This window comes from Meriones unguiculatus, chromosome 4, assembly GCF_030254825.1.
Source record: "Meriones unguiculatus strain TT.TT164.6M chromosome 4, Bangor_MerUng_6.1, whole genome shotgun sequence".
NCBI lineage: Eukaryota > Metazoa > Chordata > Mammalia > Rodentia > Muridae > Meriones > Meriones unguiculatus.
Genome location: NC_083352.1, coordinates 69,570,917 through 69,598,834, shown reverse-complemented (window position 1 = coordinate 69,598,834; position 27,918 = coordinate 69,570,917). Strand labels below are relative to the sequence as shown.

Genomic DNA, 27,918 nt, shown 5'->3' with positions numbered 1-27,918 from the left:
AGAATGAGGCAGAAAAAAAGATTGCATGACATACCAGCTTCTGCCTGAAGAGTTGAGTAGGGCTTTTAAAAGAGCATAATATTTGCATTTAATGTCACTTTGAAAGCTATGTAGAATGGAATTGATGAGGCTGGAGGCAGAGAGACGAAAAGCTGCCACAACTGTCTAAGCAAGGCCAGGTGAGGTCTTAACTGAGAGTGAAGATGGAGGAGTGGGTGGTGTCATCAAATTCAAGAGAATCTGAAGGATTTAGTGTCTGGGCTTGAATACTAAAGTGGAGTGAAGGAGAGGACAAGCCAGTGCATACTGTTCAATTTAATTGGTCAGTGAACAGATGGTTGTATAGTGCATGGGCCCAGAAGAACTAGATTGTGAGAAAAGACAATGACTTAGTTTTGTAGGCAGTGAACGTGGTATTAGAGGACCACCAGCTGAGGTACCTGGTGGGCAGTGAGAAGTGCAGCTGTATGGTCTGGACATGTGATAGAATGCTTTCTTGGCATACATGAAACCCTGGGTTCCATATGAACACCAAAAAGAGAGCATGGGATGTGGAAGAGAGGGGGCTATAGAGATGAGAAGTTGGCAATGCAGCCTATCATTTCTTCATAGGTGATGTTGAGGATTTGGTAATGTATGAAATTGTTGTTGTCCGAGTAGATTCTTACTGTGAGCATGTACTGCTTCAGCAAGAGAAGAGGTGGCCGCTAAATACCAGCATTTAAGGACAGGGAGAGTTAAATGAGTCATGCAGAGAGGTTGAGAATAAGACTGTCTATACTCAAGAAGACACAGGAACAAGTGGGCCTTAGAGCAGCAGCCGCCAGATGCTGAATGAGACAGAAAAGTCTCGCTAGCTCTGACTGATGAGAGGCCATGGTTTTATGATTTCATAGAGACAGTAGAACATGATAGGGAAAAACTTTTTTGTCTGCAGATAAATGAGGCTGAAAAGGCTGGGAAGCCACGCAGTGAAGGAGCAAATAACCAGTATTCCTTAAAGGAAGAACACGGGTCAGGAAGCTTTGTGTTTTCCTTTGTTACTAAGCATTTATGTATATAAATATCCACTGTTAATTGTGATAATTTAGGTCAGGCCTACACCATGTACTGTTCAGTGCCCCCACTTCCCCACATACCTTAAATCTACTCTCCTTCTTTCCAAAACCCTCATCCCTCTACTTCCCTTCTTCCCAGCCTTCAGGAATTGCTATTTTTACTTGTCTTTACTTTTCAGATTTACTTTAAAAAAGAGAGAGATTAATTTGTGTGTGTGTTTTGCCTGCAAGTATGTATATGTGTTCACTATGTCTATACCTAGTGTTCATGGGAGCTCAGAAGATGGTGTCAGATCTCTTGGAACTAGAACTGGAGTTAACGGATGGTTGTGAAAGTTCTGAACCACCATGTGGGTGCTGGGAACTGAATCTGGGTCTTCTGCAAAAACAGCAAGTGCTCTGAACCCATAAGCCATCCTCCTTGCAACCCCTCCCCCCCTTTTTTTTTAACTTTCATGTGTGAGAGGGAACACTTAGTAAGTAATGCCTGTATGTGTGTCTGGCTTATTTCACATAATGTAATGCCCTCCAATTTTAGTATTTTTTTTTTAAAGATTTTGTTTGATGGAAGTTTGTATATAAAGAATCTAATACAGAGGGAGATTGGCTGAAGAAGGATAAGTTTGGAGAGCAAAGGGAGAGAGGGATTTCTGAGCTTAGGTCAGAGGTCTACCCTGGGCACAATGAAGGACACCTGAGACTGGGGTTAGGTTGTGGGTAGGGAGACTCAGACGCTGAAGCAGAAACAGGGCATGAGTACTAGCCTCTTATTCTGTAGGGAATTTTACACACACACACACACACACACACACACACACACAAGGAGGGGGGGCGAGGTAGAGAAGGTAAAGAGAATTTTTGGAGAGCCAGGAAAGGGAGGGAGCCAGGGGCAAAGGCAAGGACTATGGGACACTATAGGCCATAAACCCTACCATTTATTTTCAACCTGGCTGACTAAAATAGCAATTGTAGAGTGATGACCAGCTCAATTCAGCCACCCAAGAATCACAGAAGTACTGTGAGTTGGCCCCACCACTTACAGTCCTGTAGTTCTCTGTAGCCCCAAGGAACATCACTATATTATATTAGTGCATAGTAAGTGATGCTCACATTATGATCCTGCATCATTGAGAAATGCAGACCATGTCTGGTAAGGAGGCAAGGAAATTAAAAGAAAATAATAGGGAAAAAAATCCTTCCAAAATGATGAAAAAAGAACTGGGCATGTGGTACCCATCTATAATGCCAGCACTTGAGAGGCCAGGGCCAAAGGATCATAAGTTTGAGGTCAACCTGGGGCTACGGCAGCAAGACCTTGTCTCAGAAAAAAACAGAGATAATTTCTGCTTCAAGATTAATTCTTGGCTTTTCAGAACACTGTTTCATCCAAGACTTTGTGGGATATGATGAGGGGTTCCTGAGAAGCCCTCTGTAGAGCAGGAGCCTCTCTCCCTATGCAGGGTCTGGATGACAGTGAGGATTCAGTAAACAGTTGCTGAAGAAGTCACTGGGCCAGAATCACACCACACCGGATACTCTCATTCTCAGCTGCTTTGAAAAGCTCTGTTGGCAACCTCATGCAGAATCAATTATTGGTGCTTTTCTTGTTCAGATTGTCCCTGCATAACCTTGAGTTGGTGGTGGCACTTAGTTCTAAAGGCTTTTTCTCGTCTGTGACCTCGTTTGGTCAGCACTGAGGTAGCAGAGTGTGTGACCCCATCCTGGCACAGCCATCAGTGCTCAGGAGACATGGGACTAAGGTGAGGGGTGGAGGAGCTGTGGTGGGGAATCTCATGGACTTGTCTGTTTGGCTTCCAGCAACGATCTACAGTAGCATCCATGATGCATCGCCAAGAGACAGTGGAGTGCTTGCGCAAATTCAATGCCCGAAGAAAACTAAAGGTAAGCCTTACTTCTGGATCACTGGCCTCTCAAAATTGGGCCTTCTGACAGTGAAGGTCCTACCTGGGCCCACAGTGAAGGCCCCCTCCTGTTGAAACTGAGTTGTAAAGATTGTTCATATTGGAACACCAGAAAACTCGTGTCTTTAGGCTCTGGGCAAGAGCTGCCTTTGCCTGAGGCCAAGCTACCCTTCTCTAAAGTCCATTTGAACTCACAGGACTCTCTTCTTTCCCCAGGGTGCCATCCTCACAACCATGCTTGTCTCCAGGAACTTCTCAGGTATGTGTTCCCAGCTGTGCACTTTAATTTTGCTGAGGTGAGTGGGACAAGAATGGGATTTGGTCAGTCCGGGCAGCATAGGTATGTCAGGCTACACCTTGAGCAGGAGGGATGAGGACCCTGTTTTGAGGGTGGCTGCTGCTGGTTTCTGTCACCCATATGGACGGAAGGGCTTTTCTGAACCTCCAATTTATCAATTCTGTTTCTTCGGACCCACAAGAGTAGCCTGACCAGCTTCCCATGTGCCTTATCCCCATCTCTTCGTAATTCACCAAAGACTCTTCAGTGCTTTAAGATTTTGGCCAGTCTAGGGTGTTGAGGGATGCACCGGAGTGAGAAGAAAGATGAGACACAGTGTGTTTTCTCAATCGTACCTACTTAAGATCATCTCCACTGTGTCCAAGAAGCGGCACAGAATTGAAATTATTCCAGGTGTTTAAACCTTTCACAGTGACTGAGGCTTACAGTGCTCTCTGTGACAATACTCTCTGTGAGGTTATAAAAGTGAAGAAACCAGTGATGGGTAGGTAAAGAAACTCACTTAATTTGCATGAGGAATTGGCAGAGTTGGGCCAATAATTTGTAAATCACACTTGACATTTCTTTTTAAGATGCAAGACATTCCAGTCCCCTCTGCCCCATTCTCACCCCCACCGTCATTGTTTGCCCTCAGTTGGGAGCACAGTGGCTTTTCTGTGAGGAAAAGATTAATGTCAAGGCTTAACTGAAGACAGAGAGCTCTCTCCCCAGCTTGCTTTTGCCCTTGGTCTTCCCTTCCTCTAACCCCCAGCCTCGCTATTTTGGTTAAAGATCCCCCTTTCTCATCCTTCTAACAAGACTCCTTCCCTTGCTTACCTCCTGCACTGCCATGGAGAGGGGCTTGTGAGGGAGTGCCAGCCATCCACCATTACAGTAGGCGGCCATTCTGGGCAGGGCTTTTGTCTTTGAGTGCAGATCCTGCTAGAACCTGGTTCTGGAAAGCTCTGGCTTTAAAGCGGGCTTCAGGGAGGAGAGCTAGGTCTGTATAAACTCTTGCCTTAGACCACAAGGCTCCAGAATGTCAGGACTGAATAGTGTGCCTAGAATAACCTTGTTTTTAGGCTTGTTCCTATGTTGAGTACACACTAAAAGGTCGTGGTCTCCTCCAGTTGGCAAGCAGGAGATAGAGTAGTGTCCCCTGTCCCAATCCCCCCATGGTGCTCCTTACCCTGTAAGGACTTCCGGTTTTATTTTCTTGATTTCAGAGCCTTCTTAGAGGACACTCGAGGACATTTCTATACTGCCTATAGAGTGACAGTTCCTCTCTCCTCTAAGTTAAAGAAACATGTAGACAGGCTGCTGCTTCTTGTGTAGTCTGGCCCGTCAGAAGCAAGTGCCCTGTCCTGTGATCTTGGGTTGCATGTCAGCCTCCCTCTCTACTTCAGGAAATTAGTGTCCTGGTTTCAGGCAGTCAGGCTCTCTTAGGAAAGAGCATTGAATCACCCTGTGAGAGCCTTCTGGCCTTTGAGCTTGCTTTATCCTAGGTCAGAAGGAACAGTAGAAACAAAACAGTCCAAAACAGTCCTGCAAGCTTTCCATGTTGGCTTCTTCTGCCCTGAATTTAGGACAGGCGAGGACAGGGCTACAGGCAGAGACTTCTGCAGGTGTGATAAAGGATAGTCACTTGTTTCTTTGGCACAAACGAGACTGTTTCCCAAGTTGATCCATGGGGTATAGTAGTATTGAACAGATGTTGACATCTAACTTTGACAGCCTTTGTTTAGTTTATGGACCTCCTTTCTTGGGCATCTCCATTCCAGGGTACAGTGAAATACAGACTGCGAAGAGCTACCTCTCTTTGCTAACTCCTTAGAGGGAGAGGAAGGACCTGGGGCTTATCCATAAAGGTAGCTGCCAACGGGCCACGAGAGAGCCTTCCCATGCCCTAATCCCTCTGTTACTTGGAATGTGAGGGACATGTTCTGTGCTCCAGACACTCTACTAACAGGCTCATTTAAAACAGAGCTTGATTTTCTCAGAAAAGGCACATGCCTCCCACCAGCTCAGGCTTTTACCTGCTGGCTCTTAACTTGAAGTAATCATGGAACAAACAATGAAGCCATTGCCATGGTATTCTCTTCAGTAGAGGCATGGTATTCTCTTCAGCCTGTTGAAGCCTCACAGGCCCCCAGACTGCTATAGGGCTGGCTGCTCCTGCCTCCTCAGTCTGCCCCTGGTGCCTCCTGTACCCCAGCTCGGCTGGCTTGGCCATGCCACCCAGGCCTTGTTGTGCGTGGGCGGCCAGTGCCTCCGCCTCATGCTGGGGCATGCTCGCTGCTGACTGGCCCCTGTGGCTTTGCGGCAGCTCTGTGCACTGAGAGACTGTATCCCCTCAGTTGGCAGGCAGAGCTCCGCCCCCGCCTCGCCTGCCGCGAGCGCCGCCGGCCTGGCCGGGCAAGGTACGTGGCATGAGTCCTCCCCGACCGCCTGCCTTGGCTCCCTGCCACCCCAACAGTAGGGCCAGCATGCCAGGCCCACTCACCAGGGAGGCGAGTCCCATGCTTGCGGGCTGAGATGGGCATGCCATACGGACCACCTAACTTGGCATCTGCAAGCACATTGATGTTATGAAGGCCCCCTAACCAGCCATGCATGCTGGGCGCTTGCCAACTCTCAGGAGGCAATAGCCTGGGGACTTAGAATTGGGCAGTAGGAGCCTCTCCTCCAGGTGGCCCAAGGGCTTGACCTGCAAACAAACCTGGGCATCACCTGAAGCATCTGGTGCAGACTAGACGTGTGCATCGCCCTCGAGAGTGGTGACGCCTCAGAGAAAGCCTCAAAATTGTGAAGCCTGGAGTTTATAGACCTCCAGGTCTAAAAGGCTGTGCAGTACAGAATCTGTAGGATCAGCCATCCCTTGGCTTAAATTCTAGCCCTGTCATACACTGAGCAAATCATGTCAGCTCTCCCGCCTCTGATTCTCTCATCTCTGTAATGGTCTTAACAAGTAACACAGAGATACTGAAGAACATTTATATTGTAGGTTCTCAGCTCTTGCCTATATAGGACCACCAGCCACCTGGGAGCTCTTAAAATAAAATCCTGATGCCAAGGTCCCACCCTACACAAAATAAGAATCCTTAGTGGATGGGATAAGTGTAAGTGTTTAAGTTTTCCAAGTGATTCTAGTGGGCACCCTGAGTTGAGAACCAACTGATAAATGTAACAGTAGATGGTCAGGCTTACTGCTATTAACACATTCAAACTTTTCTTGCCCACGTACAGCATGACCAGCGATAAGGCTAATGGCCCTTTTTTGAGAAACAAGATGTTGTGATGAAGTTATGGTCTTTCTCTCACTGGAGAAAGACTGAACATAGCTCAGATAGGAATGGCCACCTGAGGAACAGAGTACAGTGGCGGTAGTCGCAGTGATGGTAATGAGCAATGGCTCTTACATGCCAAGCACTCTGCTAAGTGCTTTTTAGGCATGGTCCCATTGGAACCCATGTGACCTACTTTCCTGTGACCTAGGTGCTGTTTCATTTCATCTCACAAATAAAGAATTTGAGTCTCACTCATGTTCAGGCACAGAACACCAGCTACTAAGTGGTAGAACCAAGATACAAATTTAGGGTATTGAGGTGGAGCAGAGAGTTGAGATGAGCTCTCCCACCCTCTGTTTGCCGCCTTCCTATGAAGGTCACCTTTGTGACCTTCTGGTGTCACCATCTGCCTGGTGTATCACCTGTGGCTGATTGGAATCTGTTTGGCAGCTCATAATTCTATCCAGTCCTTCCTGCTCGTGGATTCAGAGAATGGGAAAGGGCAATAGCTAGAGCCCAGTAAACTGATGAGGTCCTGCCCAGTGAAGGCTTCAGCCCCTTGGCAAAACCCTCCTGTAGGTGGTCCTGGTTTCTGTGTCTGTGACTGTCTGTCCTCACGTCTGGTCTCTTTGGTGAACTGTGACACTATTTTCTTGAGAAAACTCCGGAGATGTCTTGCATCCTTCCATCAAGAGGACTTCCATGGTGTCTAGATTTGGAGTCCTCACCCTTTCACATTGGCACTCTGTTTCTTGGCCTGGGGAGAAGCTGTTGAGGACAGCCCTCCCAGTGCCCACCCAGGAAGCTCTCGTACCGAATGTGGTTTCTCTTCCTAAGCACAGGGTATCTGCTTCCACTGAGCCCTCATCATGGCAAAGAAGGTCCTAGAGTGCCATGGCTCTGAACCCCTCGAGATGCCCTTCCTGCGGAGGAGCTACTGGAATGAATGGCCTTTTTCAGAGCTGTGGAGGCTCCTGGCCCCTTGTTAGCGCAGCAGTTTCTTGCAGATCTGGCTGCCAGGTTGAAGAGAGGATGTGGTGCAGGAGACATGACTTGCCTCTTTGTTTTCACAGCTGCCAAAAGCCTATTGAACAAGAAGTCAGATGGCGGTGTCAAGGTAGGTATATCTCTAGCCCTCTCTAGGCACCTTGTCCTCCCTTTCTCTAGGAACATTGTCCTTGCTGTTTTGTTTTAAGCCTTTGTACTCAGACTAGCTAGTTCTCCTGGCCTGAGAGGGAAGAAGGGATATGTGTCTTCTCACCTAAGGTAGATGGGAAAGATGTTGGGGGAATGATCCAGGTTACAGTTTCCTAAAGCTGAGCCTGACCCCTATACACCAGCCTCATCTCCAGAACTGGATTCTCTAAGTTTCTGATTTGTTTGAGCCATTTGGTTAATCTTGTCTCTCTTTGCACAATCTCTTTTAATCAAAGTAAGCCAGTGTGCCATAGTAACTCAGGCAGGCCACTGTACTGGGAACCAGAAGCTACTACTTTCTTTCTGCTTTTTTTCTGTAAACCACTTCCAGATCCCAGGTCAGATGCCCCTGAGAGACTCAAGCTTCTGTAAGTGAAGCGACATGTGTGTCACAGATCATTCCCATCTGGTAAAGGAGTTTTCCTGTATGAGTCAGGGAATAAGAGGGCCACCTGGCTGAGATTTAAAAAAAAAAAAAAAAAAAAAAAAAAAAAAAGTGGCTAGAAATACCCACAGGATAAAGGGGTAGTTACTTTGGAGACAAAAGTACCCTGAGGCTGGAAACCGGATAGGAATTCATACTGTCTTGAGACCCACCAGCTGACACATTGAAGAATTTCAAACCAAGAAATTATCCAAACCATAATTTCTAACAAATGCATAAGTTGGGCCTTTTCCCAGCTCTCTGGTTCATGAGCATGAGCAAGATGAATAAACGAAATAGGAAAATAAGTCCTCAACTAAATGGTCCAGTCCAAGAAGCTCTGGAAAGAAGCTTAAGGGGCACAGGAAGATGAGCCCATTTAGTAATTGTCTCTGAGGTATGGAGTTAGAGGTGAGGGCAAGACAGGAAAACAGCTTTTTTTTTTTTTTCCTCGTCCTCTTGAATGCATTTTCTTTAAAACAAGACACATTATCTTTATAACATAAAAACAACAAAATACATATGTAAGAGTTATCATATACAGTGATGTTCTCTGTCCAACGAGAATGCAAGATATGGTAGAAAGATAGAAGACAGGTGTGGTGGCACATGCCTGGCATTATAGTACCTGGGAAGCTGATGTAGAAGGTTAGTAAGAGTGAGCCAGCTTGAGAGGAAAAAGCAGTCAGAATTATGCCTAGGGCTGTAGGGGTGGGGCCCTATAGCTCAGTGGTAGAGAACAGCAAGGCCCTGGGTTTCATTCCTTGGCACTGAAGGAAACAAAACAGCCCCTTACTAATCTGGTTGAGCTAGACTGTGGGAAATAGTGTATGCTGGATTTAGGAAGCTTTGGTAAGAGTGATAATAAGAGATTGGAAGGGCCAGAGATAGCCTTCATATGTACTGTAATAAGGAAAATAGAGAGATGTCTTAAGTGTACATGGGTGAATGGGAGAAGCAAAGAGTTGTGAGCAGAGCTGTCAAGATATGTTAAGAATAGATGGTCAGGGATATCAAGGGAAAATGCTCAGAACTATTGACCAGATTCTCCTGACTAAGTTGCAGTAGAGGAATTAGGGCAGCCAAAACTACACAGAGAAACCCTGTCTCGAAAAACCAAAAGAGGGAGGGGAAAAATGCAGAGGCAAGTAGATTTCTGTGAGTTTGAGGCTAACTTCATCTACATTGTAAGCCAGGGCTATATAGAGAGACCCTGGAAGGAAAGACGGAAGGAAGGAAAGGAAGATTCATCATGTGACAATGTCAAGGTTTCTAGCCTTGACTGTTGGACAAAGGGGTTATGAGAAAAGTGTTAGTTCAGATGGGATGAGTTCTGCTTTCTATGAGGTCTCATAGATAAGGAACAACTGGCAAATCCAATGGAAATGTTTCTAATGGCCCTGGGAATCACGTGGTATAACCCAGGAAAGCATCCATCCCTAGCCTTGAACTCTGTCTCCCCTAGAGTATTGGGACTCTAGGCCAATGCCATCGTGTCCATCTTTGTGAACCCAGTGTCTGACAGACCCAGCATTTTAAATATGGTTTCAAAGATGACTATCTAGTATAGCCATATAACATTAACATAAGAAGGTAATTATAATATATGTAGTCTCCAGAGCCAAGGGTGTATCTCAGTGATAGAGTATTTCCTTAGCATATACAAGGTTCTTGGTTTGATCCCCTACACCACACAAAAACACACAAACCAAAAAAATACTGGTTTGAGCTGCTCTTGCAGAGGACCTATGTTCAGTTCCTAGCACACGTGTGGCAACTCAAACCTGTCTGTAACTCTGTTTCCGGAGGATCCAATGACTTTTTCTGACCCCTGTGGTCACTGCATACTCTTGGTACACAGACATACATGAACGCAAAACACCTATACACATAAAATAAGAATAAATATTTCAAAAATTGATTTCAGGATGTAGCCTGAGATTTAGATTCCAGAGACCTTGAATGGGAAACAAAATTAACTATTGAATTTTAATGCGTTCCTTCTCCCATGTAAGTCTAAACCTGAAAATTAAAAGTATAGAAGGAAAATAATTGGAGTTATATGTTATTAAGGCACTGGAAAAAGATTTCAGCAAAGGAATTGGATACTGGAGAAGAACAAATGCGCAACAATGCTAGACTCTGCTGGAGTACCGAGGAGGAGGCTGTGTGAACAGAATGGCTGGGTAAACAGGAAAGTGTGTGGAGAACCTAGCTCTGTATGTCTGACTCTGCCATGTATTTGGTAAATGAGTTTAATGCTATGGGTTTTTTGGGGTTGGTTTGTCTGTTTTGTTTTCTGAGAAGAAGGTTTCACTATTGTGATGGGTTAAGAGGCCAAGAAACAAGTATTTGTTTAAGAAAGGAATGACCAAAGTTAACAGGACCAGCTACAACTGTTAGGAATATAGAGCAGCCATAGAGCACTTGCCTCGCATGCACAGTTCTTAGTACTGGCAGGTAGGTGACAGGGGTGTGGGAGACATGGAGAGCCTAGGAAAATATTCGCAGTAGGTGTGGTGGCATGGAAATTCTCTTATTAAAGTGTTTAACAAATATAATCCCTACCACTTAAAAAAAGTAGAAAAATTATCTAAGAAGATTTATTGGTCATCTGAAGTGGGAAATAGATCAGAATGGCAACTTTTTAGCCTTATTACTATCAGTGAAATGCAAATTGAAGCAATGAGCCTGGTCTACAGAGGGAGTGCCAGGACTACATAGGGAAACTCCATGAGGGGGACAGGGGGGATTTCGCCATTTTCTTAATTATTAGTTTAAGTTAGTGATGGTTGTAAAAATACAGTGTCAAAGCTATACAGATGTTACTACCTATTCTTCTAAGTATTCTAAAGAAGTAATACAAAACAGGAAAAGCTGAAAGCAGAAAGTTGTTTTATATGACATTATATGAAAAGATTGGAAACTGTTTTAAAAGCCAGCCGTAAATAAATGATTAAATAATAATGAGAAATTCACTTAATAGAATTTAGAAGTGTATTCACCTTGAGTTGGAGAGATGGTTCAGAAGTTTGGAACACTGGCCGCTCTGGCAGAGGACTGTAGATTAGTCCCCAGCACCCACCTCTGGCGGCTTACAAGAGCTGATCTGAGGCCCTCTCTGGCCTCTTCAGGTAGATCTTGAACTGAGTAGCCAGTTAGGAGTTGGCTCTGGTTCTGGACACTAAACCCATGTCCTCTGCAACAGCATCAAGTCATCTGCTGAGCCATCTCTCCAGCCCCTAAGTTGTATTTTTTAAAATACAACATAACTGTAGATTCTTGTTCAACATATAATATGGAGACAGGAAAATAAAACCAACAGAAGAAAACGCACTGAAGTATTTAATCGCTAAGTGATGGGAATTTCTGTAACATCGAGGTTTCTAAACATTTTTCTGTTACGCGATTTTTCTTTATGTTCCATACTTTTCACCTAGACCATTCATTAATATTAGTAAGTCAAAGGTAATCTGTCTTCCCTTTCCAGTGCGCTTTTTTTTGATTTCTTCAGCTAATTTGTCCATAGAAAGGTTTCCTTCCCTTTGTTTGGATGTTTCTGCGACATGTTTGCTACAGCTAACATGGGTTTGAGCAGATCCCATGGCTTTGAACTGGAGAACTTGAGATATGTCAGGCTTCTTTAAAGGTTGATGCTAGTCACCCAGGGTCTGTAGAGAAGTGAGCTCTACTTTTGAAGGCAGGACTGAAGGGAACCACAAATATTCAGCTTCTGTGAGGCCCCTGCACAGCTTAACTGGTTTCAGGCCAGACGGACCATCCAAGCTTGTTTGTTTGTTTTTAAATAAAAAGAAGAAACAAAAGCAAAGGTCATAGTTAAGTATTCTTTGAGTATTTGTTTTAATTGAGTATGAAAAAGAGGCCTGAACCCTTTAACTATAAAATTTTAAATTTACGTAGTTTTTAAATAGAAGTCAGAAATGGTTTCTTAAAAGTGATCTGGCATTTAAATAATGCTCTGGTGTTCTGGTTGAGAAGGAGCCCAGTTGTGTGTGGCTGAGCCCTGAAAAGATGGGCAGAAAACTGAAAGACAGGCGCTGGGAAACAGCTTCAGAAAAGGATGATTGGTTTGCCTGTAGGACAGCTTAGGAAGAACAGAGCAAGCCAGGAGAAGGCTAGGAACATAGTACCCATCAGGTAAAGCAGTGCTGAAAGGTTTTCATTTGAATGGAAGTAAAAGCAAAGGCAATGGCCTTTGACAAACAGCCACTGAAAATCACCAGAACCAAGGTTGGGCCTGGACTGATACCTGGCCCCCTTCTCAGAGGTAACATTAGAGACGTGTACTCTGTTTTAGCTTGGGGAAAAGCCACCTTCACCAAATGTGATCAGCACAGCACATGTTTATTAATCTAATGTTAACTGCCAGGCTTCTGTTAAGACACTTACAAAGGCAGGTAAGATAATGGCCCTTCCTTCAAAGCATCAATACTAGCTAGTGTAGTGACTCACACCTGAGATCCCACTATGTAGGAGACTGAGGCTAAAGTTCAAGGTCATAGTAGGCCACAGTGAGGACCTGTCAAAGGGGGAAAAAAATCACAAGAAGGGAGTTTCCTTATATATACACACGTAAGGAAACTCCCTTCTTTTGAGGGATAATTTTGGAAATAAATCTCATATTTGAGCATATCCAAAAGACTAATGCAATCTGGGCATGTGACATACTTAGTAGGTGAAGGCAGGGGGTCAGGAGTGCATGTTAATTCTTGGTCAGAGGCATCTTGAGCTAGCTGAAGCCAAAGTCCAGTATGGTATCACATACCTATGATACAACTACACGAGAGAGTAAGGCAGAAAAACTACAAATTCAGGACCAGCGTAGACTATATAGCAAGACCCTGTCTCAAAACAGAACAAAGGGCTAATGCAAAAGGAAGCCTACCATAGGTTTTTCTTCTCCTTTAATTCAAATCCAAATTATGGACAAATTTATTTTTTAATGTTTTGCATATAAATTATGCATAGTGATGGGTTTCATTATGTCATTTTCATACAGGTGCACATACTCCCACTTACTCTATTATCCTCTGAAATAGTCTTTTAAATATTAGTAGCTCCCTTCCAGAAAATATTTCTTAAAGTAGAATGTTAGTCCCATGGGGACAAAAACCATTTCTCAGATACGTTTATTGTGCCCAGAACAACCCTCAGTAAGTGGTATTGGACACTGTTACATGAACGTCCAATCGTCAGACAGCAGACATATTCCAAGGAGACTCTGTCTCCCAGTGAGCTAATTAGAGAAGTTATAATTACTCTTAGCCTTTTAGTCTACTCTGCTGTGCTTTCAGTATGCTGTTTGGTCTTAAATTTCGATGTTCTTGTTTCACACAAAACCTGAGGCCTGAGCATCTAGTGGAGGTTGAGGAGTTATGGCTTCCAGCACTCCTGTGTTTCTCTTTCTAGTAATTAGAGAAGAAGCAATAGAACATGCAAGTCTTTTAAACCAGCATGGCTGTGCTAACAGGGAATAAAATATCAATTTTTAACCGTAAGATAAAGAGTCTGCCGTCTTTTTATCTGAATAGCACTCACAGCTTCATTGAGGTCTGAGTTTAGAAGTCAAGTGTTATTAAAACTGAGAACATCCTATAGCAGCTTTTGTTATTTCTCTGCTAGCTACTCACCCTGACCGATGCAGTCGTAGAGAATATGGGTACCCTTGTTAGTGTGCCAGTCCTGTAAACTCAAACCTAGAATTTTGCAGCAGTCAGGTATGCTTGTGAATGAACAAGACGTGCTTCTCGGAGTACACTAAATTTCCTGTGTTTATAAACCCAATAGAAGAGATCTTCCCTAGCAGCTGGAGGAGCGTATGTGCCTGTGGTCTGTGTACTGTTTTAACCCCTCTGGTGCTGGACTCTGGGTTGTCCCCCATCTTCCTCTCCCCCCTCCTGTTTTCCTCCTCTTTCCCCTGATGCAGAGTTCAGGCTGGTGCACTAACCTGCAGCGTCTCTGTGCTTCTCTTCTTACCTCCTCTTTCCCCTTCTCTTTCCCTTTTGCTGTGGTGTGTCCAGAAAAGGAAGTCAAGTTCCAGCGTGCACCTAATGGTGAGCCTTGCCTGCCCACCCATCTGCCCACTTCATGCTGCTTGTGCCCGCCTGCCAGCCATGCAGACCCATTCTGCCATGTGCGTGTGCGTCACTCATCCTCACTGCATGTCTGTGCTGTGTGGGCAGGTGTGGCCTGTCCTGCCAGGCGGGGGCCATTGCCCAAGTCACCCAATGGCCTCAAAAATGGGCATTGGAAAGTATGGTACGGTACTCCTTGCTGTGGAAGTTGGGCAGCCCCTTTCAGCCTATTGCAGGGAGTAAAGCTAGTAGGGATTTTGGGAAAAGGCAGCAAGCACAGGCAGAGACCGTCACTCAGGATATAAGGCCTGTTCACCAGGTGTGAGCCGATGTTTCCTGGGGCCCCGATGTTCAGTAGACAGCCATGTAATGAGAAGAGCTAATGGTTGGCTCCTGGTTCTAACCTTGTTCATCTGTGAACATCCTATTTTCTTGCTTGGTCCAAGATTGTAGCCTGCCCACCCAGCCTTCAGGGGGAACAGCTACACTGAAAGACTACAATAAGTGCATCTTTTCTCATGGGACACAGGGCATCAAGGGAACACAGCAGCCTAGTCATTATAAAATCATCCATTACAACCAGAGGTTTGGCCCCTTGGGTGTTGGCTCAGTCCTCTGCAGATAAGTCTTCTCTTACCATGGAGTGCTCATCCACTGTCCGCTGCAAAGTTCTAAATGTCAACCGGGCTTTGCAGGCTGGGCACCCTTGTCCAGTTGGTCCCAACCAGGAAGTCAGCATCAGTGGTTGAGCCAGGAGAGCTCTGCCCTCTGCTGTCTCAGGATAGAAACAAAAGGCAGCAGTTGCTGTGATTTTTTTTTTTTGGAGGGGGTGTGTAACACAGGGACTCCTTTTCAGCCTAGACTCCTACACCTATTCAGTAGCATCTTGCAGTACTTGATATTGATTCAAGATTCCATGCCTTGCCCCAGGTTTGAGGATATCTCAGCCACTGACAGCAAGCTGGGGTTATATAGCTTAGATCTGGTCCATGAGGCCTCTGGGCAAGGCGTAGAAAAGTCTAGATGCATTCTGTGCGTGTCCTTGGAGAAGAAAAATGCATTCTGGCCATCAACATGTCTTCACTTACGCTCTGAATAGAGGCACATTTGTCTCCATGCCTGTTGAAGAACTCAGATGATCAGGCTGCTCCTTTGTGGCTGACACTCAGAAGGAACCCAGTAAGACCAGGTTGAACCGCTCAGGGAATCGGAAGAGGCAGAGAACATTGGTGTGATTCCCTACATTGGAGATCAGTCTTCTTCCTCCCTCTCCAGCCCTTGCACACTCCTCCTTGGCTGTGTCCACTCTGTAATGTCTTAAAAGGCAAGGAATATCCCTGGTGGTCATGTTGCCATTAGGAATATTGGTTTGCTGGGCGGCTTGTTCTTTGCTGGGAGCTGAGTGCTGGGATTACAGCCACAGCCACCACTGAGATTTGTCTGCCCTTCCCTGGAGCTCTGCCCTCACTTCCAACTGATCAAGTCTAAGATTTATCAGATGGAAGATGAAGAGCACAGTCCTGGTCCCTGAGATCTGTGGCTATATTTTATGCCCAGAGTTGAACTCCGCCTATTTCCTCTCTGGACAACACCCCATAGGCCAGGTATTCTTGTTCATTTCCTTCCTCCTCTTTTCATATAAGGCCTCAAGCTGGTATTTTAAGGGAGAAAGGAAATGCAGGTGCCAGGGGGAAGGGCAACAGGGGAGCCAGAGTTCCCAGGTTTTTGGGTTGTTTTTTTTGTTTTGTTGTTTTGTTTTCTGTTTTAAGTCACCATCTTTTCCACTGTAATGTGGGAAGAAAGTCCTAAATTTCTTTGTATTTGGTGTGACTGTATAGTGACATGGCACCTAGAGTAAAGTGGAAATTTCTAGAGAGATGCTTTAAAACAAATCTTTGGTAGTCCTACAAGTGAGGATGCCTTCAGAGCTAAGTCTCTGGGGCTCCCCAAATTTTCCTTCTCTAATCATCTCTCTAACCATTGCTCCCATCTGCATAGTGTTACAGTTGCCACCTCAGGCCTAGCACCTCTGGGCCAGACCACGGGACAAGGGAGGTCTGGGAGTCAAACCTGACCAGCTTTGGTGACTCTGGAGGAACTAAACCATCTGTTTTCTTGTCTCAGCCACAGAGCAACAACAAAAACAGTCTCGTAAGCCCAGCCCAAGAGCCCGCGCCCTTGCAGACGGCCATGGTACCTCTGACTACGGCTTCTCCGCCTCTGACCCTGGCTGCCTCCTGCTCCTTTTCCACTTCCTCTTCTTGCCTTACCTCCCTAGAACTCCTCAGCTTTTGTCATTTTTTTGATTCCCATAGAGCAGACTGCTCTTTGTACTGCCCTGCAGGCCCCTTGCCCTTCATTCTCCTGCTTGGCATTGCACCATCCTGCATGGCGGAACCACTGCTCCTGCTCCTTTCGCTGTTGGGGGAAAGAGTGGTCAGGGCTGCCATTTAGGCCTCCCACCCCCAAGCTGGACCCCTAGTGGGTCTGTTATGGGGGCTAGGGGGTGAGCTGCTTCAAACAGCACAGGGTAGGAGTTCTCTTGGTATCTGATCATTAGTTCTAGAGGCCTCCTTGTAGAATCTGCCTCAGCCTTTCCTTTGCATAGTCAAGAAAGAACAGGAAGGAGGACTGGACTTCCCCAGTGTTTGTCTGGTCCTGGAGAGCCGCTCTGTTCTTTCTGGGTTCTTCAGTGCATACTGTATTATCACAGAGCTCTCACTGTTAGTGCTGGCTAGCTGATGAGCTAGCAAGGAGGAGACTGGGAACAGAGGGACAAGTGATCATGCCTTCTACTTCCTGTGGACCCTCTTGCTAACTGGTGTGGTGCTGTAGGTCCATCTAGGGAAGGCAGAAGGTGGGTGAAATGGGTACCTCCCTAAGTTGAGCTTGCCAAAGGGGCATCCTAGGTCTCACTGGGAGACATTATCTTTCTGCTTTCCCTGTGTCCCTGTCTTCTGTGAACCCCTTGATGAACACTGTTGGCAGGGCCTGACCTGTGCTCTGAATCCCACAGCTCTTCTTGTGTATTTGCCCCATGAGGCTCCAATCTAGGAAGAACCCTCAGACCCAACAAGATTCAAGTACCGAGGCCCCATCCTCTCAGCTTTCTGAGAACCTGCCTCTTCCAAGCTTCTCTTTGCCAGCCATTGCCATCAACTAAATCCAGGCTTTCCTACTTCTCTGGACCCTAGTTGAGCCAGTATATTTTTTTCTTATAGGGATGGCTGGTGGGCAGGCCTCAGTGGTCATCATAGGGTCTCTAAGGGTACCATGTAAGGGTGTGGGGGATCCCTCAGGGATGAGCTTAAGTCCCAAATCAGGAGGGTAATTTTTATCTTCTCTCACAGGAACCACAAACCACCGTGGTGCACAATGCTACAGATGGGATCAAGGTGAGTGGGTGACCACCAAGTCTGATTTGCTTTCTCCCTCAGCAAGAAACAGATGGACTAAGTCACTGGGGTGTGAGAGTTCTGTGGATGTTCCGTGTAGGCTGCACCCCAAGGTGGAGGTGTTTGTGGAGTCCAGGCTAGAGGTAATAGTTAACTCCGTGAGTTAAGAAGTTTAGTGAGAAGGGGCTTTGGAGAGAACTTGGTGGATAAAGTACTTATGAGCAAACCTGAAGACTGGAGTGTGGATCCCCAGGATCCACATAAAAGCCACATGGTGGTCCACATGTGGGAGATAGAAACAGGATCTCCCAGACAATCTGGCTGGTTAGACTAACCAGGTTGAACTAGCAGGTTCTGGGTTCAGCCAGAGACCTTGCCTTAGTAAGTAAAGTGGAGAGCAATTGAAGAAGACAAACAGCGTCGGTCTCTGGCCTCCATGCATGCACTCACATCCACACATATGTGAGTACCATACACCCTAAACAGGAAAGAGTGCAGCCAGCATTCTCCTTCGTATAACTTCCCACTCATGCTTTTTACCAACATTACTAAATACCATGGCTCTGCTCTATCAAGAGGACAAAACAAATTTTCATTTGGGGTGGGGAATGACCCAGTGGATAACATACTGATAATCAAATAAGATAAAACCCAATAGTGGGTAAGTGCTCTGAAGAAAGGGGCACAAAGTAAAGAGAATGAGCAGGGCCTTTAATTAAGTGGTCAGGGAATGGCCTCTCAAGAGGGGATTATCTGAGCTAGAAATGAACCATCAGTGGGAAGGAGGTGGACAGGCAGGCTGCCAGGCAGAGGACACTGCAAGTGCAGAGACTTGGCCTGGGTGATGCCTGAAAGAACCAAGCAGATCTGAGCTTAGTGAGCAAGGCCAAAGGGATAGAAGAGTGAATAAGTTGGAGAAGCAGGCAGGGTTTTCAGGGTGGTTTACTTTCAGGGGCTAGAAGGACTGTTTGTTTGTTTCTAGACAGAGTCTCCCTATGTAGCTCTGTCCTGGAACTCCCTATGTAGACCAGGCTAGCCTTGAATTGACAAGAGATCTGCCTGCTCCTGTCTGAGTGCTGGGATTAAAGGTGTGTGCCACTATTCCTGGAGATATGCAACAAAGAGAAGTTACTAGTAGTTTTTTTTTAATTAGGTGAGAGATAAAATCTAGTATTTTATAAGTTCACTGTGACCACATTTTTAGAGATAACAATTCTAAGGAGAAGGCAAGAATAGCAGTACAGAAACCTGGAAGCTGTGGTAGTGATTCAGTACTCAGATGTCAGTAGCTCAGACAAAGTGTAGCTGGTTATGCATCTGAAAAGAAGAGGCAGGATTCATGTTAAAGGTGGAATGCTGAGTTTTGTTTTGGATTGACTGATGGAGATATAACAGAAAGAGAAGAATGATGATCAAAGTTTTAGCATGAGTGACTATGTGATGCTTTTCCTGATAGGAAAGCTCAGGAAGGATACTGGGACCTGAGGAGTTTCTCATCAAGGAGCAGGGGTGAAAGTAGAAGCTCCTGTAGGCACCTCGTGTAGGAACCCATTTCTTCCTGTTCCTCCAAGCTTCCAAGGGCTGATCACACACATGTTCTTTTTGCCCACAGGGCTCCACAGAGAGCTGCAACACCACTACAGAAGACGAAGACCTCAAAGGTAGGTGCTGGCCCTTGAAGGGGAAGAGACCCCAGCTGTGACCCAGGTACCTCAGTGTTGATAGGGCATCTATCTTTTCTGTCACTGGAACTAGGGTTGATGACTCCTTATACTTACAGGAGGGCTTGACCTAACAGCTACTTCCATGCACTGAGATATGAGGTCCCCCATGTGATGTTAGTAGATGAAGCAAAAAAGAACTTTTTTACCAAAATCTAGACTAGCCAAATTAACGGTTTCCAGGGCCAGGGCTTAGGGAGCTGTTCCAGTTGTTGGTAATGAGGTTGGGCATCCCGGAGCAGAGGCATCTGCAGAAATGGGTCCTGGTTTTCCCAAGACCAAGGTAATTCTTAGAATATAGAACTTTGAGTTTTAAAATGAAGGCAAAGGGTTGTGGTATAGATCTATGGGAGAACACTTGTCTAGCCCAGCACCTCTCTTCTCAAAAAAAAAAAAACCAAAAAAAAACAAAAAAACCCTGGGCTGGAGAGATGGCTCAGAGGTTTAAGAGCACTGTTCTTCCAAAGGTCCTGAGTTCAGTTCCCAGCAACCACATGGTGGCTCACAACCATCTATAAGAGATCTGGTGCCCTCTTCTGGTCTGCAGGTACACAGGCATGCAGAATACTGTATAAATAATAAATAAATAAATAAATCTTAAAAACAAAAACAAAACAACAACAGAAAAAAAACCAGGACAGCTCCCAATTGACTCTGGTCCAGAGTTCTGGCCAGGAGTGACAGAATTAAAACAGATCTGGTGTCTGAAGCTACATTCAGCTGGCCTGTCTTTGGAGGCCTATCATGACCACTAGCCTAAACTTGGGGCTGGCGCCAGGATGCCAAGAGCTATATGGAATATAACCAGTGTAGTGGAATCTCCTCCTGTTCTTTGGGTTGGCCTCTTAGAACTTCTGCCTATGCTTTCAGTAAGTGACCTTCTGCCAGTCCATCAGAAAAAATAGGACTGCACCACATGACATTGGGACCCAAAAACACCAAAAGTGTGTACATATAAGTTAGTACAAACAGTACTTCTCGGGCTGCTGGGAGTGTCAGATCAGTGTGGTACTGACAGAGTACGAGGCATCTTCACCGCTAGACTTGTGGTCTCGTGCCCTCTTGAATATCTTTTCTGGGAGCAGGGGTCCTTATGTTGGCTGTTTTAAGGCTCCTTTGGAAGCCTAGGTCTGTGAACCTCTGCAGTGTTCCCAGCTGGGAGGCCTCTCTGGCAGAGGCAGCTGAGTGGGATGTGGTCCGGTGTCCACAGCAGCCCCAGGCGTCACCTTGCCCCGGCTCTGCAGCGCCAGTGGCTTGGGTCCTGTCCGGCTTGCTCGCTCACCTGCCTTATTCTGTTTGTTTTGGCTGCTCTGCCTTGCCCTGCCCTGCCCTGCCCTGCCCGGCTAGCTGCCCCGCTCCGCACTGGGAATGGCAGCTTGGTGCCCGAAGGACGGAGCCCCCGGGACAGAACAGCCCCCTCTGCAGGCATGCAGCCCCAGCCTTCTCTCTGCTCCTCAGCCAGTAAGTGTGAGGGAGGCACATTCTGGCTTCCAACTCCCTGGCTCTTCCTGAAGCCCCTCAGGGATTCCCCAAAGAGCAGTCAGCCTAGCCCAGCTGCCTGTTAGTAAGCTTTAGGGGCATGGTGTCTGCCAGGGGCAGGGACCTGCTGGAAGCACTAGTCCCAGACAGGCCTCAGTTTGGAGCCTAGAGAAGAGAAGAGTGGGTGGGGAAACGTGGTGTGGAAGTTGGGAGTAGAAAGTCCCTGGGATGTGTAGCATACCTTGCTTTGGCAACAGCCAGGAAGAACAATGAGAAGGATGGTGGGAGTAAGGGCAATGGTGCATTGCAACAGCCTAGGAATTGTGTCGGGTTTAGTATTTTCTGAATCTCAGCCATATGAAAAGCATGGGCTCTGAATGAGACAGACCTAATTTTGAATCTTAGCTAAGTGTGGTGCTACACAGTTACAGTTCTAGTATTCAGGAGGCTGAGACTAAAGCTGAAGGATCTCCATTGAGTTCAAGGCCAGTCTAGTCTAGCTACACAGTGAGACACTGTCTCAAAAGAAACAAATTCCAGCTATGCTACCTTCAAAAGTCTGTGAAATATCTTAGTTTCCAAGAGCTTCAATTTCCTTATCTGTTGAGTGGGGCCCAGTGAAGGGGTCCCCACTTGAAGTAGTTGGCAGGGTTCCTGAGATTCATGTTTTTGTCTGTAGTTCAGTGTTAAGTATGCCTCTCTTGGTTTCTTTGCCCCACATTGTCTATCCTTACAGAGTTTCTAAATCCAGTCTTCTTTACCCACAGGACCCCAGGCAGGTCCTCCAGATTAGTTTGATGGAACTCTCAGGGAAGTGTTATGTTAGACATACCTGCTTGCTTCTCCAGAAAAAGAATGGAGCTCATTGGTTTCCCCCCCTCTCCCCGCCGAGCCTCTTCTTGTTCACATAGGGCTGCCCACCATCAGTGGTCTGTGTGGAGGTCCCTCCTGGCTGTACCTTCAGCTATGCTGTCCCCTCCCAGATACTCCCCTTGGCTGTGCTGGCCCAGCCATGTCATGCTGGTACTGTTCTAATGCTCGCATTTGTCTGTCTTACAGCCTCTTGCACCTGTGAGGAAAGGCTTGTGGCCTGGACCAGCCTGGGGCTCCAGTTACAGTCAGGGTTAGCCTGAACTCAGTCCAAGTTCGCCCTTACGCTAGAGACACCCCCTGCTAATAGTGGCTCTGTCTGTAAGTGAGCTAACCCTGAGAGCAGGATGTCACCATGTGCCCCTTGGGTAGGGAAGGAGGGCACCAACCTACCTGCCTCTCAGTCTTGTCTTGATTTTCTGTAGGAACACATCCTCATATGAGAACTGCTATAGGTTTCTAGGTTGTTTTTTGTTTTGTTTTTTTTTATTTTTTGTTTTTTGTTTTTCAGCAGCTTATTCAAGGGCAATGTGGCTAATCTCTTTGTGAGAGACTATCAAAGGTATTCATGGTCCCAAGATCCATTATCCCAGAAAAACTCCATGGAAGAGATCAGTGGTGTAAAAAGAACCAAGTATCCAACCTAGTCTGTTCATGCTTTGGGAACTTCATCTCTAGCTTAGATTTTGCTCCCAGGCAGGTTGTCCAAGACTAAGTTCTGGACCACTGGATAAGGGCTATGAGTGTGGTAGTAACTGCAGCCTAGCTGAGCCCCTTCTGGTAAGAAAAGTTAAGTGGTTAGAGACAGAACAGCCATATCTAATGTTGATAAGCCTGCTAAGGATGGAATACAGAAGCTGACTAGAGGGCTCATGATATGATAGGCTACTCAGCTGCTAAAAAGAAGATGGTTTCTGCAACCTAGTTGTTGATGGAGAAGGTGGCAAAGGCCACAGACCCACAACTACCGGATGGGCTTAGAAAGGAGGTAGTCCTTGGCTCTGCAGATGCCAGAAGGGGGTTGAGGAGAAGAGTGGGCTTACTCCTCCTGCACAGGGCCTTAAAAGACAGGAGGAGGAGGGTGTCTTTAACAAAAGATCATAAGGGATCCCTGAAGGACTGAGGAAGGCTCTCTTGTCCCTTTGGAAGTTGCCCAGCAGGTAAATCAGTGGATTTTTTTCCTCCCGACAGTGCGAAAACAGGAGATCATTAAGATCACAGAACAACTGATTGAAGCCATCAACAACGGAGATTTTGAGGCCTACACGTGAGTAAAGACCCATTGCCTTGAGATGTTGATTGTCTCCCAAGTCCACCTACCTCTCTTTCCCAAAAACTGTCTGGGACGTGCAGGCTGGATCTTAAGCTGTGTCCCAGTCAGCCCCTATGCCCCTAGGCTAGGGTCCCACCCAGGTAGACTCCTCACAACTGAGCCTGACACCAGGTGAATGGGTAGGATTGCTAAGTGGCTCTGCAGGCAAAGGCAAACCCTCAAGAGTGTTGTCTTTGTTTGTTTGTTTTTTTTTGTTTTGTTTTTTTTTGTTTTAATTAATTTATTTTTTTATTAATTACAGTTTATTCACTTTGTATCCCAGCTGTAGACCCCTCCCTCATCCCCTCCCAATCCTACCCTCCCTCTTCTCCTCCCATGCCCCTCCCCAAGTCCACTGATAGGGGAGGTCCTCCTCCTCTTCCCTCTGACCCTAGCCTGTCAGGTCTCATCAAGACTGGCTGCATTGTCTTCCTCTGTAGCCTGGTAAGACTGCTCCCCCCCCTCAGGGGGAGGTGATTAAAGAGCCAGCCACTGAGTTCATGTCAGAGACAGTCCGTGTTCCCATTACTATGGAAACCACTTGGACACTGAGCTGCCATGGGCTACATCTGTACAGGGGTTATCTCCATGCATGGTCCTGTTTGGAGTAATAGTGTTGTCCTATTTGGTATAGCCAATAGCTGACCTGTGAGACAGATACAGCTGATGAAGAAGGCACATAATTCCCACAGAGGCCTGACGGGCTGTGTTTTTGCCCTCTACCCCATCCCCGGCCCTCTTTTCTGCAGGAAGATTTGTGACCCAGGCCTCACTTCCTTTGAGCCAGAAGCCCTTGGTAACCTCGTGGAGGGGATGGATTTCCATAAGTTTTACTTTGAGAATCGTGAGTGGGTTCGTGCTGCTGACATACTCCTGCCTGCCCTTCTACCCCTGCCTCTGTCCCCACCCACCCTTTACCCTAGTTACCCTTCTTCTCCTCTCTGCCCTTCCTGCTGCATTCTGCTCTGTATGCTCGCTTCCTTGTGCCCTGCCAGCTTTTAAATGGCACTGCTTCAAAGCTGAGTGCCCATTCATTTGGTGGCTGTATCAAGGCACTGTTGATCATCACCATTAGGGTCATTGTATTCGCTTAAACATCACCAAAGACAGACTGTAAACTCTTCAAGATTAAGAAAACATGACCTCAGCAAGTAGTAATAAAGCTCTGTGTCTGCAGGGTTCACAGTAAAGGAAATTAAAAACAGGATAAGAATGTGTAAGCAAGTAGTAGCACTAATGGTGATCAGAGAGGTCAGACATTGTGGCGAGGACACCCTGGACACTGAGGGAACCAAGCATCTGGATGGGGGAAGTTTATAGTCTGAATAGTTCCTGGAAGTCCCAGAATTGAATCATCACACCCTCCATCTCTTTCTCCACTTTCCTAGACCCTCATTCTTCAGTTGTCCTTCCTCTTGTCCGCTTTATCTGAGGCGACTCTTACTCTGCCCTAAGTTTTATGTTGTAGCTATTTCCCACCCCCACACTGCCTCCCCATATCCATAGCTGCCTGCGTAATCCCTTAGCTATCTAAGTAATTCTGATAGCCAAAAGCAGTGTTTCTCTTCATTCCAAGGGAGGTCTCTTACAGGCTCTGTAGCATAGGAATGAACTAAAGGGAATCTGAGCAGAAGCATCACCACATGCAAGGCATATGCTGATAATGGCATTCCAACTCCTTTTGCTTTCCCAAACCCAGAGAACCCTGGAAACCTGAGTGACATCTTGAGCTAGGTGCTTTGGGGATTTCAAACTTTAATGTGCCTTTTTAAGTCACAAATTGATTTTGAATGTATTGCTTTTATGATTTTTCTCTTTAGCCTTACTTTAGGGGCAAAATAAGCTTAGAACTTTTAAATATCTGCCTAACCAAGTAGAAAAACCACATAGTCCTGAGTTTAAATATTTTATTTTATTTTATTTTTTCTCCTCCTTATAGTGAAGAAAATAATATCGGTGAAGAAATTCATCTCTTGCATGTAACACCTTAGCATAATACCTAATGAAATGACTAGTCGCTATTATTGTTACCTACATTTCTCTTTCTTTTGGATGAAACTAATGTAATAGGGGACCTTGGCCTCTGGCTGGGAATATGGGGCCACTTGGGGATTCTAGAAATGGCTGCTAGTGCAGCCTGGCAGGAATATGTGAGTACCCAAGCCTAATGCCTACCACCCCCCACCCTGCCCCCTGCAGTCCTGTCCAAGAACAGCAAGCCCATCCACACCACCATCCTAAACCCACATGTCCACGTGATTGGGGAGGACGCAGCTTGCATCGCCTATATCCGGCTCACCCAGTACATCGACGGGCAGGGTCGGCCTCGTACCAGCCAGTCAGAGGAGACCCGGGTGTGGCACCGCCGGGATGGCAAGTGGCTCAACGTCCACTATCACTGCTCAGGGGCCCCTGCCGCACCGCTGCAGTGAGCTCAGCCACAGGTGCACCTGGTGGGAGAGAAAGGCCTGGGCGGGGGAGAGGTGGCGACCCGGGAAGAGGGATGGACCATCGTAGAGGCAGCAAAGATTGGGCAGCGTAGTTTTGATAAGCTGTGCTTTGTAATCAGACAGACTCCAGACTTGTTGCATGCATTCTTCCCCCTGCTAAGCCTCAGTTTCTTTAGTTATCAAAAGAGGGGGATAGTGGTTCTACGTCCATTCCTGCCTGGATCGTGAGGATTAAGATACTTTAAACAGTAGCCTATCCCTCCATCCCCTGCCCACTCAAGCGACTTAGCCTTGTACTAAAATTCCCAAGAACTTCTCTGTGTTCATTATCCTCTGTTCTATCACCTTCTATTCTGTTTGACAGGGGCATAAGGAGATTCCAACTAGAGGTTGAACCTTCGAAGCCAGTGACTCTGGAGGGCCTGAGTGACAGCGGCAGTCATGTTCGTTTGAGGTTTAAAACAATTAAATTACAAAGCGGCAGCAGCCAATGCACGCCCCTGCATGCAGCCCTCCCGCCCGCCCTTCGTGTCTGTCTCTGCTGTACCGAGGTGTTTTTTACATTTAAAAAGAAAAAAGAAAAAAAAAAGAAAAAGATTGTTGAGAGAAAGAGAATGGAATTCAAACCATGATGCGTTTTAAAACAACTGATAGCCCTTGGGCTTGAAAGAAGGCAGGAGTTTGTGTGACACGTTCATCCAGGCATAAACAGTGGGCTCACTCACCCACCAGCTTTGAAGAGGCGAGCTTGGCCTCAGGCCCCCATGGACTCAGGGGGACCAGGCAAGGACTCTTGACAGAGCTCTGGGAGCCATGGTGTGGTTGCAGCCCCAGAGGTGGCCTGATCACCCAGGTCTGAGTGGACTTCTTCAGAACATGCATTGACAGTGAGTGAGATGGAGGAAAGCACCGTGGCTGTTGGACCTACTCGGGAGAGAACGCAGCACCCCCAGCCTGCTATGGAGGTGGCTGCGAAGCAGAGGCCTCGGGACCGAAGGCCTGGACTCACTGGACTGTTGCAGTTGGCGTGGACAAGAAGAGATTTGGTGCTGCAGAAGTGTGCCCGCTACGAAGCTGATGAGAGACCTCACATTAGTCTGACATGCCCTCACTCATCCATTTCTATAGGGTGCACAGTGCACGTGGGCCTGGCACTGAGGCCTGATTTCTGCAGATGGGAAGGGGGAGGGATTGCTACTTTGCCTCCTGTTGGTTTTCCTGACTTAACAAGGAGAGACCCAGACCTTGGCCAGGGCTCCTTTTGCCACTTTTGGCAGTTCTGTTTCTGTGTTGATCTGGACCATCGTTGTCTTGGATTTTCATGGTGGTGGTCCCCATGCTGACTCTCATCTGGGCCCTCTGCCAAGTGCCCCTGTGAGATGGGAGGAGTGAGGCAGTAGCCTAAGAGTTGGTTGTTTCTATGCATTCTGGCCGCCCTCTGGGCTGCCTCCCTTCTTCCATGCTGCACGCCCATCTCTCCCTGTGTTTGAGATTGAACTGACTGCTTGGGTGAGGAGTGTCCTCATTGAAGAGGCTCTTTACTGACCAACTGAAGTACAGACTTTCTGCTGGACAGTCTGCATGGGCATCACCCCCTCACCTGCATGTACCCAAAAAGGGGGTCCAGAGCCAAGGCTCCTGCATTCATTGTCCCTCTGTGCTCAAGGAGTTTCATTCCAGGAAGAAGAGATCTATAACTTAAGCATATAACAGAAGATAATGGAGGAGCAATTGGTCATAGTCTGGTTCCCTCCCACCAAACAACTTATTATTTGCATTTGGGGGGTGGGGGACGTGGGTAAGGTTTCAGCTCCTTGGCTGGCCTTCAGGAGGCACAGGAGCTGGGAAAAAACAGAACTACAAACTTTGGAACCAGCTGAGAAGAGGAGACACTCATGGGTGCTGGTGCTTGAATTTAGCTAGGCTCCTCAAGCACTGCCTGCATGCCTCAGACCCTGGACCCTAGTCCCTTCCTGCCCTGCAGCCTGCAGTGCCAGCCCACAAATACCTTCCCGACAGGGTTTGGTTTCGCTGGCTTGAAGACAACAAATGGTCTTAGAGCTCATTGAGACCCATAGCTTCATATGGCTGCTCCAGCTCCACTTCTTAGCGTTCTTACTCCACTTCTGGGGCTAATGTCAGCATCTATAGACTATTAATAGACTATTTAAAAAAAAAAAAACACCTTTTAAACAGGAAATGGAAGGCATTTGATGCAGAACTTTTGCATGATGACATAGAAATAATTTAAAAATAGTGTTTGTTCTGAATGTTGGTAGTCCCTTCATAGCTTTGTTACAATGAAACCTTGAAGATATTTAATAAAATAACCTTTAAACAGTCCATTGTGTTGTTGCTCTTGGAGGCTCATGGCCATGAACTTGGATTTTAGCAGCCTGCGTGACAGGGCTTCACTAGGAGACAAACATCT

At 46.6% G+C, this 27,918-nt stretch overlaps 1 protein-coding gene across 21 annotated transcripts in view; it reads left to right on the top strand.

The window, feature by feature from the left end:
• Positions 1-27,830, top strand: part of Camk2g (calcium/calmodulin dependent protein kinase II gamma) — a 57,230-nt gene extending 29,400 nt beyond the window's left edge. Inside the window, exons 11-22 of one of the 21 annotated variants that reach the window (XM_060382076.1) lie at positions 2,877-2,960; positions 3,197-3,239; positions 5,615-5,677; positions 7,618-7,661; positions 14,207-14,239; positions 16,385-16,453; positions 17,611-17,655; positions 19,268-19,316; positions 20,724-20,837; positions 22,917-22,992; positions 25,237-25,481; positions 25,852-27,830. In XM_060382076.1, the coding sequence (XP_060238059.1) occupies positions 2,877-2,960; positions 3,197-3,239; positions 5,615-5,677; positions 7,618-7,661; positions 14,207-14,239; positions 16,385-16,453; positions 17,611-17,655; positions 19,268-19,316; positions 20,724-20,837; positions 22,917-22,992; positions 25,237-25,481; positions 25,852-25,859 (873 nt within the window). In that variant the 3' untranslated portion in view covers positions 25,860-27,830. The other 20 variants (XM_060382075.1, XM_021642965.2, XM_060382080.1 and 17 more) reach the window with 20 other exon arrangements.
• Positions 27,831-27,918: the final 88 nt, after the last annotated feature.